Raw genomic sequence first — 17258 nt, forward strand, 5'->3', positions numbered from 1 at the left:
TACAGAAGAATGGGACGGAGTCTGGTGTGGTCTTAGTTTCATAACAAAACTTGAGTGACTCCCCAATGGCACTCTGCATGCAATTGGCAATGCTTTCCCAGGGGCAACCCGAGGAGTTGCCAACAGCCTAGAACTGATAGTGACGCTGTGGGGCCAGGGGGTTGCTCCCATTCCCATAGAATCCATGCATGTGGCACAGCAATTTTACTTCCTGGGCTCCAGCTGGAGAGCACCTCCAGCGGTTCAGAGGGATCACAGGTTCAGCATAGAACCTGGACAGCATCAGACTCCAGACACTTATGAACAGCAGGGTGCTGGTGCAAGGGTGGCATGTCATGGCTTGTGTTCGGGACCTATGAGGGGGCAGAGAAGAGAGAAAAAACTCTCACACTCCCCCCGTATATACTGGAAGAATCTGGGACCAATATTGCAGGGTGAACATGAAGCAGTGACCTATGTGAGGGTGGCCATAATAAGTCGATGACTTCTTTGGCCTTTTCCTGCCTCAACATCAGGGTAGGCACCGACAAGCCCACCCAACGTGTATTTTCCAATGGCCCCAAGCCATTGCTTCTTGCTAGCCAAGACGGGTGGCTGGCAGGATGGAGAAGACAGTTATAATATTCCTTGTGGGTCAGGTGGTTTACCCTTCCACCCTTTGAGCTGTGAGGAATGAAACCATTTCCGCCAGGGTTTCCCATTTTTTCCATTCAGGATTTCTACCTGATAAACACTGGGGCTGGCCCAATTCACAATAAAGCAGGAGCCATCCCAGGTGTGTGTCAAAGAGTGCTCCTTCACTGAAAACCTTCTGTACATTACTGGTTGGTCTAATTTCCATATTAAAGGAGGTTTTCCCCAGCCTAGTTTTTTGTCCGTGTTTTGCTATACTATGCCCAGCTGTGCTGCCATTTGCTTGTGTAGAGCAGCTATCATCTCTGCTAAGGTTTGTACCCATTCATCTTTTACCACCTTCCCTTCCCAGGCACCAGGCAGTTCCACTCCCAACCACCAACTTTCAGGCATGCGCATTTGCCTTCCAGTCATAACTTCAAAGGGAGTGTACCCATGTATCGTCTTAGAGCCTCTTAGAGCCATTAAGATGATTGGTAGCTTTTCATCCCAATCCCGCCCTGAGCTCTTTACTTGTTTTCTCAAAGCTTCCTTTAGCGTGCGATTGGTTTGTTCAATTTCTCCAGAGGACTCAGGGTGTCCAGCTATGTGGAAACATTGCTTAATGCCTAAAGCCTTACATAGCTCTTGCATAACATCTCCCACAAAATGGGATCCCAAATATGAATCAATTACTCTGGGAATTCCCATTCTTGAGAAAACCATGTTAAAGAGCTGCTTAGCAGTGACAGAGGAAGTGTTGGTTTTAGTAGGGATGGCTTCCACCCATTTGGAGAAGGGATCTACTATTACCAGGCAGTATTTATTCCCTCTACTGATGGTGGGTAAAGGGACTATGTAATCTATCTGAATCCAGGACCAAGGACCCTCTATTCTTTGGTGCCCCGCTACATTTTTTTGAACCTGGTGATCAGCATTAACCATGGTGCACTGCAGACAATTATCACACCACTGATCTATATCCGCTTTCATGCCTGGCCACCACCCTGTATCTTTAACCCTATTTAAAGTATCCTGTTATTCTCTATGCCTTGCTCATGCACAAACTGAATCAGGTCCCCTCCGTACCTGGCTAGGGACTTTCCAGTGCCTTTGGCCATCTGCATCCACTGTCCACCAGACATCTCCAAACTGCTCAATCCTGTGGGATCTTTCCCTGTCTTGGCTAAGAACCGGATTTCTGTGTCCCCATCTTGAAGGGTACTTAAGTCCAAGGTATCTATTCCTTTGCCTGAAGTTTTTCTCCGGGTAGTTACTGCCTCTATTTGCTCTACCTGGTCTGTGTCTCCAGTGTGGTTACTAGTAGCAGCAGCTTTGGCTAAGGCATCAGCCATATTGTTCCAGTGTGCTTCTTCTGAGTGATTTTTCTGATGCCCCTTTGTGTGAATCACCCAGCTGTCTCCAGTTCTTTCCTTGATCAGATTTGCAATTTGTCTCCATTTGTCTGAATGAGAAATGGAGCGCCCATCTGTGGCTACCATTTTTCTACTCAGCCAAAGGGGGAGCCACACAGTTACGGCTCTGGCTGTTCAGTCAGAGTCAGTGTAAATAGTAACAGAAGTGTCCCAAGATTCATAAGTTAGGACAGCTCTAACTGCCTCTACTTCAGCTGCTTAGGCAGAATAGGGGCGAGCTGGTCTTTGGAGCATCTCTCCCTCATTTACGCGGATGGCTCCATACCCTGCTCGGGGATGACCTGTATGGTAGAAACTTGAACCACCTGTAAACCAAACTGTAAACCCCTTCTGTTTAGTGTCTGCAAGCCTCATGCCTCCCTTGACTGGCCACTCAAGGTGTTTTACAAGGGTGGGGCAGGTATGCTCCTCTCCTTCTAGCCCATACGGGGCTGGCAAAACGGCTTGCTCTTTTTTAAACTCGACTCCTCAGTTTACTAGGATGAGGGCCCATTGAGCAATGCGGGGGTTAATGATTTTCCCCGATATGATGTACTTGAGTGGAGAATGCACAGTCTGAACAATGACCTTTGACCCTCCAATAATAAATTCCCAATGCGTGAGGCTCCAGACCAATGCAAGACACTCTTTTTCACAGGGGGGTAAAGCCTTGCTCTGTTTGATTCAGGAGCCTGGAGGCATATGTGATGACTCTGAGCTTGTCACATTGCCTTTGGTTGAGAGCAGCTCTGACACTTGTCTCTTAGGAGGCCAATTGAATCACAAAGAGCAGGGCAGAGTCCAGATAAGCCAGGGCAGAAGCACTAACCAAACCTTGTTTCAAGGTGGCCAGGGCAGTCTATTGGTCTGGTCAGGGCCGGCTTCAGGCACTAGCGCAGGAAGCAGGTGCTTGGGGCAGCCAATGGGAAGGGGTGGCATGTCCGGCTCTTTGGCGGCGAGTCCCTCAGTCCCTGCCGAAGAATGAAACGGCGGTGGCAGAAGTGCTGATCGTGGCTTTTTTTTTTTCCCGCCACTTGGAGCAGCAAAAACGCTGGAGCCAGCCCTGGGTCTGGTCCCCATTCCCAAATCCTGTCTTTCTTTAATAACTGGTACAGAGGCTTGGCTTTGTCAGAGAACATTTCAATGAACTCTCTGGAGAAATTAAAAGTTCCCAAGAGAGTTCGTAGGGTGTGTGTGTCGGTGGAACAAGTAGCTTTCCTATCATTTCTACCCTTTCTTGATTGGGAGTCCAGCCATCCTCCCAGGTATTTCACTTGTTGCTGTACTGACTGAGCCTTTTCTCGATTTACCTTAAATCCGGTTGCCTGCACTATAATTAACACTTGCCTGGTGATTTCCTTGTTCATTTCCGAAGTGGGGGTGCATATTAAAATGTCATCCACGAATGAAATTACTTGTGGGTGGTGGTCAAGGCATAAATGGTTCCACATTTTAGTGATGTGGGCATGACAAATACTAGGGGAAGAATGGAAACCTTGGGGAATCCAGCTGAAGGCATATTGTTGTCCCCTATAGGTAAAAGCAAACCTATACCAACATGAAGAATGGAGGGGTATAGCCATGAAAGCATTAGCCAAATCCATCACAGAGAACCATTTTGAGCCAGCTGCTACGATTTCTTTGTATTTAGCTACCATCGGGGCTGCTGCAGGAATGGCCGCATTTAATGCATGGAAGTCATTACTGTCATTCTGTAAGTGACCCCGTCCGCCTTAAGGACTTGCCATACTGGTGAATTGCAGATATTTTGCATAAGCACGAGCACCCCTTGTTCCGAGAGACAGTCTATAGTATTTTGAATGCCCTCCTCTGCTGCACCTGGGTATTTATATTGCCTTTGAGGAGATCTTTTCCCACAATCAAAACTTCAGCATCTATTTTTCCACACTCCGTCTTATTTTTAGTCCATATACTGGGAAATTCTTATACCCATGGATCTCTAATGGAGGTTAGGGTGGCTGTGGGTGCCTTTATAGCAGCACAATGATGCACAGCAGAGATCGCTGCCGGCCCCCCCCCCTTCTAACTGCCATAACACACAGTTAGCCAGATCCACAGTTAGCTGAAATGTTTGGAGGAAAGGAACACCTAGGATTCCCTTCTCATTTCCCTTGTGAGCACAGCATTCTCCTTGTCCCTGTAGTCTGTCAATTTGCAAGGGAACATCCTGTCAAAGCGGCACTTCCTGGATTTTTCCCCCATACCCACTGAGCTGAACCTGTTTAGCAGTGGGTCTCCCTCCGGAGATCCACCGGCAACTTAGAATATTTACTGATGCTCCAGTGTCCACTAGTGATTGGACTAACATCCCTGGGTTCCCCACTGTAGCCCTCACAGTGGGTCTCCCCCATACTTGCACTGAAGTCTTGCAATCAGCTGGGGAGGCCCGCAGGGAACTGGGAACTTCTACTGATTGGCAGACTCCCTTGAGAGCTTCCACTCAGAAGAGGGGGCAGGGATCTGGTTTTGACAGGGAGTGGGCATGGGAGACGCACTCCATACCGGGGCAGTGGGCAGAGGGGAGCTCCCTGCATTAAATCTGTTCTCTGCATGACCTGAGACAAAGCATTAATCAGGATACTGAGGGGCTGGCGATCATATTTTCCCATATCTTCCCTAAGTTCACCATCTCCTTCCAAATCATGTTCCTAAGGGACTCCTTGGTCGGCGTTGCCCAGGGTTGTGGGAGGTAGGGGGATTAGAATTGGGAGGGCGACTGGCAGAGTGAGGACCATTATTTGCAAATGTGATAGCCTGCACGGGCTCTGATGTAGTCTTTTTGCTGACTTGTCTTTTTAAGATGCCAGTTTCTCGCAGCAAATCTCCTGCCTGCTTGATTTTTGCCACTGGTTCATTTCAGGTTAGATGTTCTACATCCACAGCCCCCATGGTCATTTTTATCTGAGAATTTAGTCCTGCATAAATGCTCTGTACTAATTTGGGTCCCTAATAAAGGGAAGTGATAATCCCATTCTCTTCTGTCTGGGGTAATGAATCAGAGAGAGCTGCCAGCATCTTCTTTTGAATTAGGGAAGCTTCTGGGGCCTCTTCTGGTTTCTTCCATTATATATAGTTTCTTAAGGGAAGAAGCAGGCAGTAATATTTTAAGAGCACTTATCATCCATTCCCAGGGTCCAGCGGCAGTCAGCTCCCAAGAACCTATACCTATGTCCAGAGCATCTGCATCACAAGGAGAGGCACATAACTGAGCCAACTGGGTTAAGTCCATGCCGTCGGCAGAGGGGTACATTTGCCAAATGCAAGCCAGCCACACAATGGCAGTGTCATGGTTCAGTGACCCCAGTCTCACAGCAGTAACCTTGGCTTGACTAGGAGACCATCTTACTATGTCTGTGACAGCTCCGTTGTGGGAAGATCAGCTCCTGCAACTATGTATTTAACCTCCCTGGTGGAAACAGGGGCAACATTATGCATGTGTGGCCAATTGGGGTTGAATGAGTTTTTGGGGCCAGCATCAGGGGGTATCTCTACTTTTCCAGGGGGCTCCATTCGCAATCTTCTCTCAACCTTACAGCTACTACCACCCCCTTATGGGCGCTAAATTGGGCACACAATTTACTAATCTCTGCCTCAAACTCCTGATGGCCTATTGCTCCCTTATTCTCATCTGCCAGGAAGCGAGTTGCTGCTCTCGCTTCTTCTAACAAAATTTGTGTGTGTGTTAATTTTTTCCTATACTGTTCTGCTTGCCTTGTCTCTCTCCTACTGCATATTTCTAAGTACAGTCACTATTTTAAGCTTTTCTGCTATAAATTCACATCTGTCTATCTCACATTTGTTCAAACGCTGTTGTAACTGTTTTTATTCCAGCTCCAGTTCCTGCCTTCCCTTTACCATTTCAACCATGTCCATACATGCATAAAATAATGCCCATGCAGCAGCCGCATCCTTTGCTCTACCTCATGGCTTAATGGTTGTGCAATATTGTTCAAAGCTCAGACTCGCTTCAGTCAGGGGACTCTCACCCTTAAAGCACTCCCTTTCCCAGGGGCATTTCCCCTTCTTCATTACCCAGCTCTCTAACCTGTTGGTTTTCTCCTGTCTCAAGCGAGCAGGCAAGGTTTTTTTTTCAGTCATCTCTACTTCCCTTATCTCACTAATGATCTCTACCAAAAGCCCTTTCACACAGTCACAGTATTGCTCTAAAATCTTCTTTACTTTTAAGACATAACTCTTAACTCCTTATTGCACGGTCCTACAGTTATTCTAAGCATGATTCTTAACTTAAAAGTTACAGGACATTACCAAATATTCCATGAGAGAGAGACCTCGCTAAAGGAGCTTAGTTTGAAAAAGGAAGAGACAGTTTGCGCAGATCTGTGCCTCCGTTTCCCCACTCCGCTGCAACTACTCAACAATTACCATGTGATCAGGTCACGTGCTGTCCGCATTCTCCACCAATTTACCACCAGATTTGCCCATTACTTTGGAGTATGCTCATTTATTAGGGTTACTCTTTGGGTGGGGAAGGTTCTGTGATTCTATCAATGTACTGCTTGTGTCACTTGTGTTTTCATATGGAGCTCTAGGTTCCCCAGGGCTGGGTTCCTCCAGCCGCAGAATCAGATGAATACATACACACATACATACATTAACAGAGTGTGTCTGAGCAGACCAGGTCAATCAGCACTCCCAAGCTGACCCCTTATATGTCCCTGGACTTAGCAGGCTGGGTCGAGCAGCACTTCCAAGCTGCCACCCTCATATGCCACGGGCACCGCACTGGAATAAAGTATGCCTGAGAAGGCTGGGTCAAGCAGCCACCCTTATATGCCCCTGGACTCTGCAAGCTAGGTAGAGCAGCACTTCCAAGTTGCCATGCTCCTATGCCACAGGTTCAGCACGTCCCTATCCCTACTTTCACGTTACAGTTGTTCTCATAGTAACCCCCTTGATGAGCAAACCCCACAGGGTTTTTGGGCACTACAGGGATCTTTAGCTTAGGTAAGAGGAGTGTTGCTGCAAAGCAAATGGGGAAGCCAAAAACACAAAAGAGAGAGAGAGAGAGAAGCATCCAGCTTAACCATAAAAGTTATTTATTGCCAGGTAATTACCATACAAGGAGAGCCAAACAAACAAAACAGTATTAAATAATATTTTAAATCTGATTACAAAAGTCAGGTTAAGAAAACTATACCTGATCACACAAGTTAGGGTTAGAAAGCTATACCTAGAGTAAAAAAAAAAAACAGAGAGAGAGAGAGGGCGAGAGAGAGTTGGGTTCTCATGACTCCATGAAGCTTGAACCTGTCGGGGTTCCCAGATGGTGGTGGTAGCTGAGCATCCGGAGTGCGGGAGACAGGCAGAGTCCCCAGCACCATCAGTCAGTAGAAGATGAAATCCCAATGGAACTGATGCAGATTTTGGATTCAGGCATCAGAACACTTACTTGAGCATGGGTTGGGATTTTTTGTAGGGAAACAACAACGGTTCAAGGGAGAACACTAGATTTGTTTATGGGTAAACTGATGGCTCAAGATTGTTTTGTTCAGGCTAGACAATGGGAACCGATCATTCCTGGCTGTGGGCGGTGTTCCTTCAAGGAAGCTCACAATGCAATTAGGCAGCGTCAGTATTTTGGATACCAATAAACGATTTATTACTAGAATTGGTCTAATTACTACTGAGCTGGGTGTGTGCAGCATGGGTTCATTAACATCTGGAGCAGGGATCCCCCATCTTCCCTGCTTTTCTGGGCCCAGAGTTCAGTGCGGTTCTTGCCTTGGAATCTCTGTTCTCCATTCTGTACACTAATGGAGATGCCTCCATGTCCCATCTTCGATGCAAATGAGGCTAGAGGAGTTGTCTTAATCCTGTCACCCTTGTCCCACGGGTTTAGGTGTGTCTCCCACTGTCTTTTCATTGCTTTTTGTAAGTCTTTCTTCTGATCAGTTTTGGTTCAAGCAGAAGCTGGGGGAGGGGGTGTCCTTCGTGAGTCAGACAGGTTGGATACTGTGCCCTGGTTCCCCAAGAACACAAAGCTGACAGGTAACAGAGGGTCGATCTCCCACGCCCCACCACCACCAGCGGGAGTCCCGGACCACCTCTCCTAGCACCTGTGGCACCCCCAGACCACCCCTCACCAACCCCCGAGGACCCATGGACAGGTCATGGGCCATGAATTTTTATTTACTGCCCATGACCCGTCCATGACTTTTACTAAAAATACCCATGACTAAAACATAGCCTTATTTATCATGCAGCAGATATAGCAGCAACATCCAAAGCAACAACTGTGAGCATATGGAGACCTTCTTGGCCCAAGGCTTCCAGCTTGCTGATGGAGAAACAGAAATTGATTGAAAATCTACCATTTGTAGGCTTTTACAAAGTTTAGCATTCTTTTTTAAATTTAGGTTACAAATGTTAAATATATATTAGTAAATGAAAATAGGGACTAAAAGGGTGGTCAGAACCAGGATAGTGGGGAAAGTAATAAAGCAACAGCTAAGAGCTTCAAAAGAAAAATAAATATAAATAACATATAATATATAATTATGTAAATTTATATGGCTAATGTAATGTTATAGCAAATAAAAAGTGGAAGTTAAATCAAGCAAGGAATGTGCATTCCCATTGACCATGGAGTGTATACAATAAAAGGCATAAAAGAAAGGTAAACGAGACATGCTACTTTTAATTAAAATCCTATAAGGTTTCCAAAGAGAAGCCATGACAGTTTGTGTTTTCTTTTTCTGGTGGCAGTGTAGTTTAAGAGCAAAACCCAACCCAGCAAATATAAGAAGTGAAGCCCAACCACCAAAATCCATCCAAATTCTATTTTCTTTTAATGGGTTATTAATTATGAATGATGAAGCTACTATGAATGGTCCAGTAGCCATTCAAAAATGTGACAAAACCTCCAGCCATTGAAAAGTTCTGTTTAACTAAAGGGTAAAATAAATGTTACTAAGGGGGTAAAAACAAAACTATATGATGGAGTTCTATCTAATATAGTATTAATGGTGGTTCAAATGATTACAACTACTGTGGTCTTGGGAATATGTTGCTGGGTAATGAACTTAAAAAAGAAAGCATAGAAAGACAGGAATATGATGCAAATGAAAGAAATGCTAATATAAATAAGAAAAACAAAAGTAGTGGAATATAGGCATGGATTGACGTGAGTAATTGGACATGAGTGAGGCCCCATTTGTTGGGAGACAGGACTAAGAGGTAAATGAATCAGCAGGCTAGGATAAGGAGGAACACCCGGGGAACCATTTACAATATATGATGTTCGTCCATCGTTATCGATGAAGACCTCAACAACTCATTCTTTCGATGACCGGGCTCTGTGCGTCCGAAGATGACTGATCAGTCCAATTTGGGCGTGGAATGTCCTATCACAAGTCGGGCAGACATGTAATGGCACTGTCGATGATGTACGAGCAGCTCTGGACTTGCGCAGCTCACGCTTTTTTTCAGCCTCAGCAATACGCCTCGCCTCATAGGTATTACTGCCTGTGTGAATAAGGTTGCGCCATGCTGGACGGTTCAGTGCGAAGGTTTCCCATGTGGCAGTGTTGATCTTGAAGGACTTCAAAGAGGTCTTCAGCGTGTCCTTGATCCGCTTTTTTTGTCCTCCATGGGAGTGCTTTCCCTGAGTGAGTTCTCCGTAGAAGAACTGTTTAGGAATGCATTCGTCTGAAATTCTCATGACATGTCCGGCCCACCTGGTCTGGGCTCTCATTAGCAATGTGTGAACTGACGGCAGACTGGCTCTAGTAAGGACATCAGTATCGGGCACTTTGTCCTGCCATCTGATTTTTAGAAGCTTTCGCAGACAGGAAATGTGGAAGTGATTGAGCCTTCATGCATGACTCCGATAGACAGTCCATGTCTCGCAGGCATACAGCAGAGTTGGAAGCACCACTGCTCGGTAGACCTTCAGCTTCGTTGGTAGGCTGATCCCTCGACATTCCCAAACATTGGAGCGCAATCGGCCAAATGCAGAGCTGGCTTTAGCAATTCTGCAGTTTACTTCATCATCGATTGACACTGCTCGGGAAAGGGTACTGCCCAGGTATGTGAAGTGATTCACTGTCTGAAGTCTCTGTCCATTTACAGTGATGGACGGTTCTGAGTATGGAGCGTGGGGAGCTGGCTGGTGCATGACCTCAGTCTTCTTGATGTTAACAGTGAGACCGAAGTTGTTGCATGCAGTTGAAAACTTGTCCATACTGGCTTGCATTTCTGGCTCTGTACTAGCATTCAGAGCACAATCATCGGCAAAAAGAAAGTCTCGAAGTACAGTTTCCTTCACCTTGGTGATGGCACGCAGTCGCCTCAGATTGAATAGTTTCCCGTCAGTTCTATACTTCAGGCCTACTCCTTCTGTGCAGTGTTGAAAGGCATCAGTCAAAGTAGCAGAGAATATCATGCTGAACAAAGTGGGTGCTAAAGCACACCCTTGCTTGATGCCGTTAGTGACTGGGAAGGCCGTCATCCAGGACACGAGCCATCATACCGTAATGAAATTGACGTACCATTCGTATAAATCTGTCTGGACATCCAAATTTCGACATGATCCTCCACAGGCCCTGACGACTGACAGAGTCAAATGCTTTCGTGAGGTCCACAAAAGTTGTGTAGAGTTCATGATTCTGCTCTTGACATTTCTCCTGTAGCTGACGCACAGCGAAGATCATGTCAATAGTCCCACGTCCCTTGCGGAAGCCACACTGTGATTCTGGCAGTAAGCCCTTCTCCAGGTGAGTGATCAATCGGTTCAACAGAACCCGTGCAAGAACTTTCCCCGCTGTAGAAAGCAGCGAGATTCCATGGTGATTGTCGCATACCTGGCGATTGCCCTTCCTCTTATAGAGATGCAAGATGGACGCGTCTCTATATTCTTGTGGAATGGTTCCCTGCTTCCAAAAAGACTGAAACAGCTCAGTGAGTTTCCGTAGCAGCACGGGTCCACCAACTTTGTACACCTCTGCTGGTATGGCATCTGACCCTGGGGCTTTGCCATTTGACAGCTGATTGATAGCTTTCTTCTCTTCGTCCTCTTCTGGTGAAGCGTCCATGGAGTCATTGACTGCAACCTGGGGCACCTTGTCAATGGCCTCATCATTGATGACTATGGGGCGATTGAGAATTGATTCAAAGTGTTCAGCCCATCTCTGGAGAATCTGCTCTGTAAGGAGCACAGTACCATCAGAATTCAGGAGGGGAATGCTCCCAGAAGACTGTGGACCATAGAGTGTATTGAGGGCTTATAGTCGTTCCTGTCCGCATATGCCTGTATTTCATCTGCTTTGGCGCTCAGCCACAAGTCCTGCATTTTGCGCAGTCAGTTCTGTACTGTTCTGTGAGCGTTGATAAAGGCGGTCTTCTTTGCCGCTGAGGATGGATCGTTTTGATCTGCACAATGCAGGTGGTGCTTCTCAGCAAGTAAGACCTGTATTTCTGCATCATTTTCGTCAAACCAGTCTTGCCGCCTGCATGTGGAGGGCCCCAATACCTTCAATGCAGCTGTACGGACAGTGTTGCGGAATCGCTCCCAGTCTTTCTCAGCGTCATCCTCAATACGAAGATCAGCAAGCTCATTCTCTAGGTCTTCCGCTAGATTTTCAGTGATGCGGCTGTTCTTCAGCTTCGACACATTGATCCTTTTGAGAGCCTTACAGCCTTGTGGTCGTCTCTTCGGTATGATACGGAGCTTCATTTTGGATACTATGAGCCTATGATCCGTCCAACAGTCAGCGCCACACATAGCTTTTGCAACCCTGACATCTTGTCTATCCCTTCTCTTGATGATGACATAATTGATCAAATGCCAGTGCTTGGAATGGGGATGCATCCACGAAGTCCTGTTACGGGTAGGATGGCGGAAGACCGTATTGCTAATCAGAAGGTCATGTGCTGCACAGGTTTTCAGCAGTAACAGGCCATTGCTGTTACACTTTCCCACTCCATTTTTCCCGATGACTCCTTCCCAGGCTGCGGCATCGCATATGACTCTTGCGTTAAAATTGCCAAGCAGAATCAGCTTGTCTGTGCGGTGCACTGACGATAGCAGAGTATCTAGTTCTTTGTAGAATTTATCCTTCACATCCTCTGGGTTGGTCATTGTAGGAGCATATGCGCTGATCAAAGTAGCTTGTTTTCCTATACCCTTGGGGGAACTGGCAAGTTTCCGAACAAGATGATTCGTGATGGCGAAGCCAACTCCAGATTCGCGACGCTCATCACTGCTGCGGCCACTCCAGAAGAATGTATAGCCACCGCCTGACTCGGACAGCTGTCCTTCATTAGCAAGGCGAGTTTCGCTAAGGGCTGCAATGTCGATGTTGTAGCGTGCGAGCTCTCTAGCGACAAGTGCTGTTCTTCTCTCTGGTCTGTCTGCCGTGATGTTGTCCAGTAACGTGCGCACATTCCATGTGCCAATAGTGATCGGTGTCACTCTAAATTTTGTTTTTGTTCGACTGCTTTTGTGGGATCCCTGCCAGCCGCAGTATGCTGGCCAGGGTAAGGTGAAGCAGACAATGTTTAGGGCACCTTTTCTAGCCCCCTCCTCATTCTACAGAGGTGAGCAGTGCAATCCTGAATAGGGCTGTTCAGTCGCTCAAGAAGATGCCGAGCTCCACTGCTGCTTTGGTCAGTGAGGAACGACCATTATGCCTGAGCCGCCTATGTGCAGGTCCGCGGCTACAGCTCCCAGTGTATCCACACCTGCTGCTTTGTCGCTCGCCCATCGCCACAGGACTTGATAAGATAACAATGGACAACACACGTCAGGAATGTAAAGATGAGGTAAAGAGTAAGTCATGCAGCAGCAGTGCGTGGACAGAGCATGCTATACAGGAATTAGTTCCTACAAAATAACCAAGCCAATCCCAAAACACGTGATGCAATCTATAGTACATACAATGCAATGTGTACATTTGTATAAAAGAAGAGGTTTGCTGTAAAATTTTGGATCTGTGGTATACCCTGTATCCATCCCCTACACCTGAGCCTGGTCAACTCAAGTGTGGTTTAACTGTAGGCCAATAAAGGAACCTGACTGACAAGAATGGAGTTGAACTGAGTTCTTGGGGAACTAAGTGGAAGAGGTCTCGGGGGAATCCCAACACCATTCAAGGACCCAGATCTGTTCACTGGGAAAAACAAGTGAGTTTATGCAAAAGCTGAAGGACTCAAAAGTCATCTCTATTTTCTCAGTCTAAGAGATGGCCTAATACCATCAGAACCCAGATACTAGGCACAAATACAAAGTCTTCCATAAACTACTATAATCCCATCAGCATCTTCTGCAGTTGGTACAAAATACCAGATTTATCAAACTGCTTGAGAGCCTCAAACTGACCATACAGACACTTTCCTTTCTGTAGCCTTTGGCAACCATCTTTCTTTCCCCCTTGTGACATGGAATGGAATTACTATGGACCCATGAATGTTAAAAATCACAGAGAAGGATGTTGTTATTCACATCATGATGTCCCTTGCTGCCCCTTTTCAGGAATCCCTCTCAGGAGATGATGCTAGGGGATATTTTATCCCTCTGTGATGCTGGCAAGCCAGATGTCAGTTCTTGCCCAGGCTGCAGGCATTAAGAACTGACTCATAGCTGGAGACCAGACCAGGTCACCTGTTATGTTAGTTTTCCTCAAAATAAGTATTAGCCTTATAAGAATGTATTTAGTGTTTAGACTCTATGGAAAACTTGTATGTTGCTGCATGTATTAATCTCACATAATATCTATATCCTATGTTATAAGGTAATATTTAAGTGTTTGCTTTGAAACTGTAAACCCCCATAGTCAGGAGAGAACCATTACCAAATGTGAAATACTAGTTTGCCACAAGAGGTGTTATCTCCGGCTCAACAAAAGAAGGCCCATAAACATCAGACAAACCATTGTGGAACATCAGAGGACAAAAGATTTTGTTGATTTTTCTCCCTCCCCCATGCCCAATGAAGAGGAGATATGCACATGAACTCATCCCATCAGCTTGAATTCTGGGGGGAGGGAATAAAAATTCCTGACAAGCAGGAACTGCATCTTTTTTGGCTGTTTGAACTCTGAAGGGCCAGAGACTAAACTGAAGCCAGAGATCTCCAGGGGTTGCCTTCGGGTCTGCCCTAAAAGCCACTTTGAATAGATAGACCACTACAACTCTGTCACTCTTAAGATTTAAATGGTAACTTATTTGTGTTGATATGTTTACTTGTTTTAACCTGTAAATAACTCTCTTCTTCCTCTTTCCTCATTAATAAGCCTTTAGATAGGTTATTACAGGATTTCTATAGGCATTGTCTTTGGTGCAGATCTAGAGGAGGAGTTCTCAAACTGGGGGGTCAGGACCCCTCAGTGGGTCACAAGAGTCTTACATGGGGGGTTGAGAGCTGTCAGCCTCCACAGCAAACCCCGCTTTGCCTCTAGCATTTATAATATAATGGGGGGGGGGCACACTAAGAGGCTTGCTATGTGAAAGGGGTCACCGGTAAAAAAGTTTGAGAATGACTGATCTAGAGTATCAGCTGATCTGGGGCAAGTGATTGGTCTCTTGGGACTGGACGTAACCTAAATGTGGTGTGATTTTTGGTGTAAATGACCATTTATCACTAAATCCAGTTTTTATGGGTGACAAACTAGACAGGAGAATGTAGCGACTGTCTGTGATGGTAAGATTGTTATAGTGATCCAGGTGTTCACATTTATTACTGGCTTGGTGAAATAAAACACTCTACCAGTTTGGGGCGTCTGCCCTGATGTAGGCGCTCACATTTGTGAGCGACTCCAGATAGCACGACACCCTCCTCCACATAAAAGCCATAGGAAAAAATCCAACTGCAAGACCAGGGTTCAACTCTTTACTTCCAGATAGCAAAATGCAAAAGAATGGCCACTTAGGGTATGCCTACACTACGTGTGCTATAGCAGCACTGCTGCAGCTACGCCACAGTAGTGTAGTTCATTGCTACAGGGCCAGAATCAGTTTTTCCATCACTGTAGTAAATCCACCCCCTTGAAGGGAAAAATTCGCCCAGCAGCCGAGCTGTGTGTACAGTGGGGGTGGGGGTCGATCGCCCACCTACATCACGCAGGGCATATTCACAGCCCTGAGCGCTGGAGCCAGGCTGACCTAAGTTTTAGGTGTCGACCAGGCCACAGCGTGTAGCCACTCTGGGGCAAGAACCATCTTTTCGGTCTGTGTTTGGCCAGCACGGCTGGGTCCTGGCCCACGCACAGTGTCCTAGGCCGCGGCAGCAATACAAACAAAATATCCCAAAACGGATCTTAGCCGTCAGACCAAACAGTGACACTCCCGAGAGGGAGGGACACTGACATCCACGGCCCCTTCCCCGCACCCACGGGAGAGGTCTGCCACGCTCGGCCCACGCACGGCGCATGGCAGCGCCGGGTACGCCACAGGGCGGGAGGCACCACAGCCTAGCTCCCGACCCCAGCCCCCGGATATGCTACAGGGCACCTGCCTCAGTCACGGAGGCCCGCCCGAAGGCGTCTCGCTTCCCTCGGGCACTGAGGGGCAGCCGCACCAGGAGCTTTTCTCTCCTAGCCTCAGGCAGCCGCAGGACTCCTCGCGGGCGGGGCAGGGGTAAGAGCTGCCTGTCACACGGGCCCTCCCCAAGCACCGGCTGCCTCTGCACTTCCGGGTCGGCGGGGGCGGGGCAGAGGAGGTTGCCTTGCGTGACGTTGCTGAAGGGTTCGGGCTGCTGCCGCCGCTGCCTGTTATTGTTCCTGCTCTTGCGGGTTGCCGCCTCCGGACGCTGAGCAGCTCGAGAGGGGGGAACGCGCACGGAGCGCTTGAGAAGAGGGGTCAGTTGGTGGCCGCTAACGGTTTGGAACTCTCCGCTGCGCGAGCCCTGACAGCGGGGGTGGGGGGAGAGCGCGCGCGTCACTGAGGAGCGAGCGAGCGAGAGACCGAGAGGCGGCGGGGATTGGGCGGCCATGGCCTACGCGTATCTCTTCAAATATATCATCATTGGGGACACAGGTAAGAGGGCAGGGGAGCGGAGACCTGTACTGCGGAAATGGGGGAGGGTTGCGAGGCGGGGAGAGCGAGAGCGTCCGCGCTAAGCCCGACCCCGGCTGACCCATTTCCGCAGTGGTGGCGTCGCCGACGTGGTGACTTCCCCCGCCCTGCGCTCGGCAGAGGGCCCCGCCCGACGTGGCTTTGGCCTGTGCTGATCAGCCCCGCACTCGGCTGTCCCAGCCCCGCAAGAGCTCGCGGTGCCAGTCGCTGGGGCCTGCTGTCTGCCCGAGGCTTGTGCAAGGCCTGACTGCCCCGGGACGGCCCTTCGTGGTGGGGAGGCGGCCCGGCCGGGGTCAGGCCTGGGGCGCTGGGGATCCGAGTGCTAGGGGCGGGAAGGGTGTCACGCCGGAAACATACGACAGGGGAGCTGCCTTCCCGGGGCTCAGGTGGTGGCTGATGCTGTTCGGCTCCCAGGGGCCTTGCAGAAGCGTGTGGCGAGGCCCCTGCCCCAACGAGCCTCCATGAGTGCGAGAGCCAAGGTGCTTAAGGCCACTAGCGCCCCTCCCCCATGCAGTGTAACCTCCGTGCCAGGCCGCCATGGAAACCAGGCACGTTATTTTCTCCATCTGGCACCAATAAGTGCCTAGTCCAGCTACTTGAGGGGAGCTTAAAATGCACCTCTGCTTCTGTCACCAAATGTCCCTATTTATAGACTTCAAATGTTGCCTTCTGCCAGGTCACGGTCTGACTTGGTCCCTTTCTTTTGGTCAGGCACACCCTTGCTCCTTTCCATAGCCCAGTGGCCCTGCTGTGGCCAGTGTGGGTTCATCTCTAGCTTTGAGAGGCCTTAATATGAGGCCGCTCTCTATGCTAGGGCTGAAAACAGCTAGCCACAGGTGTTAAAATCAAGCTTCCCAAGTTAATGTGCTTTCCTCCCGTGTGGGCAGGGCCTAAAGCTAATCAAAACTCCACAAAATTATTTGGTGTAAGATACCATATTTTGATTTGATTTCACTATAGTCATGGCTAACTTTTTTTTAAAAAAAAAATCCATGGTGTATCTACCTGGCAAGGTTTTTTTTGATATTTTAACAAACATGTAAGTGCTCTAAAATACTTTACCAAATATAAAAAGGCATTTAGACCAGGGATTCTCAAACTTTATTGCACTGCAACCCCCTTCTGACAATTAAAATTACTACACGACCCCAGAAGGGGGGACTGAAGCCTGAGCTCACC

At 47.9% G+C, this 17258-nt stretch overlaps 2 protein-coding genes across 2 annotated transcripts in view; one reads left to right on the forward strand and one right to left on the reverse strand.

Moving 5' to 3' along the window:
* Nucleotides 1-7965: 7965 nt before the first annotated feature.
* On the reverse strand, nucleotides 7966-13425 carry LOC117871822. Its single transcript, XM_034759579.1, is given in 4 exon segments — nucleotides 7966-10510; nucleotides 10512-11289; nucleotides 11376-12597; nucleotides 13387-13425. Coding segments are annotated over 4 exon segments (3207 nt in total). The 3' UTR covers nucleotides 7966-9342.
* A 2274-nt stretch (nucleotides 13426-15699) lies between these two features.
* The window catches only part of RAB2A (RAB2A, member RAS oncogene family), an 85905-nt gene continuing 84346 nt past the window's right edge, over nucleotides 15700-17258 (forward strand). Inside the window, exon 1 of the mRNA XM_034762985.1 lies at nucleotides 15700-16040. Within this exon, the coding sequence (XP_034618876.1) occupies nucleotides 15995-16040 (46 nt within the window). The 5' untranslated portion in view covers nucleotides 15700-15994. The remainder of the gene's footprint in view (nucleotides 16041-17258) is intronic.

Source organism: Trachemys scripta, chromosome 2 (genome assembly GCF_013100865.1).
Source record: "Trachemys scripta elegans isolate TJP31775 chromosome 2, CAS_Tse_1.0, whole genome shotgun sequence".
NCBI lineage: Eukaryota > Metazoa > Chordata > Testudines > Emydidae > Trachemys > Trachemys scripta.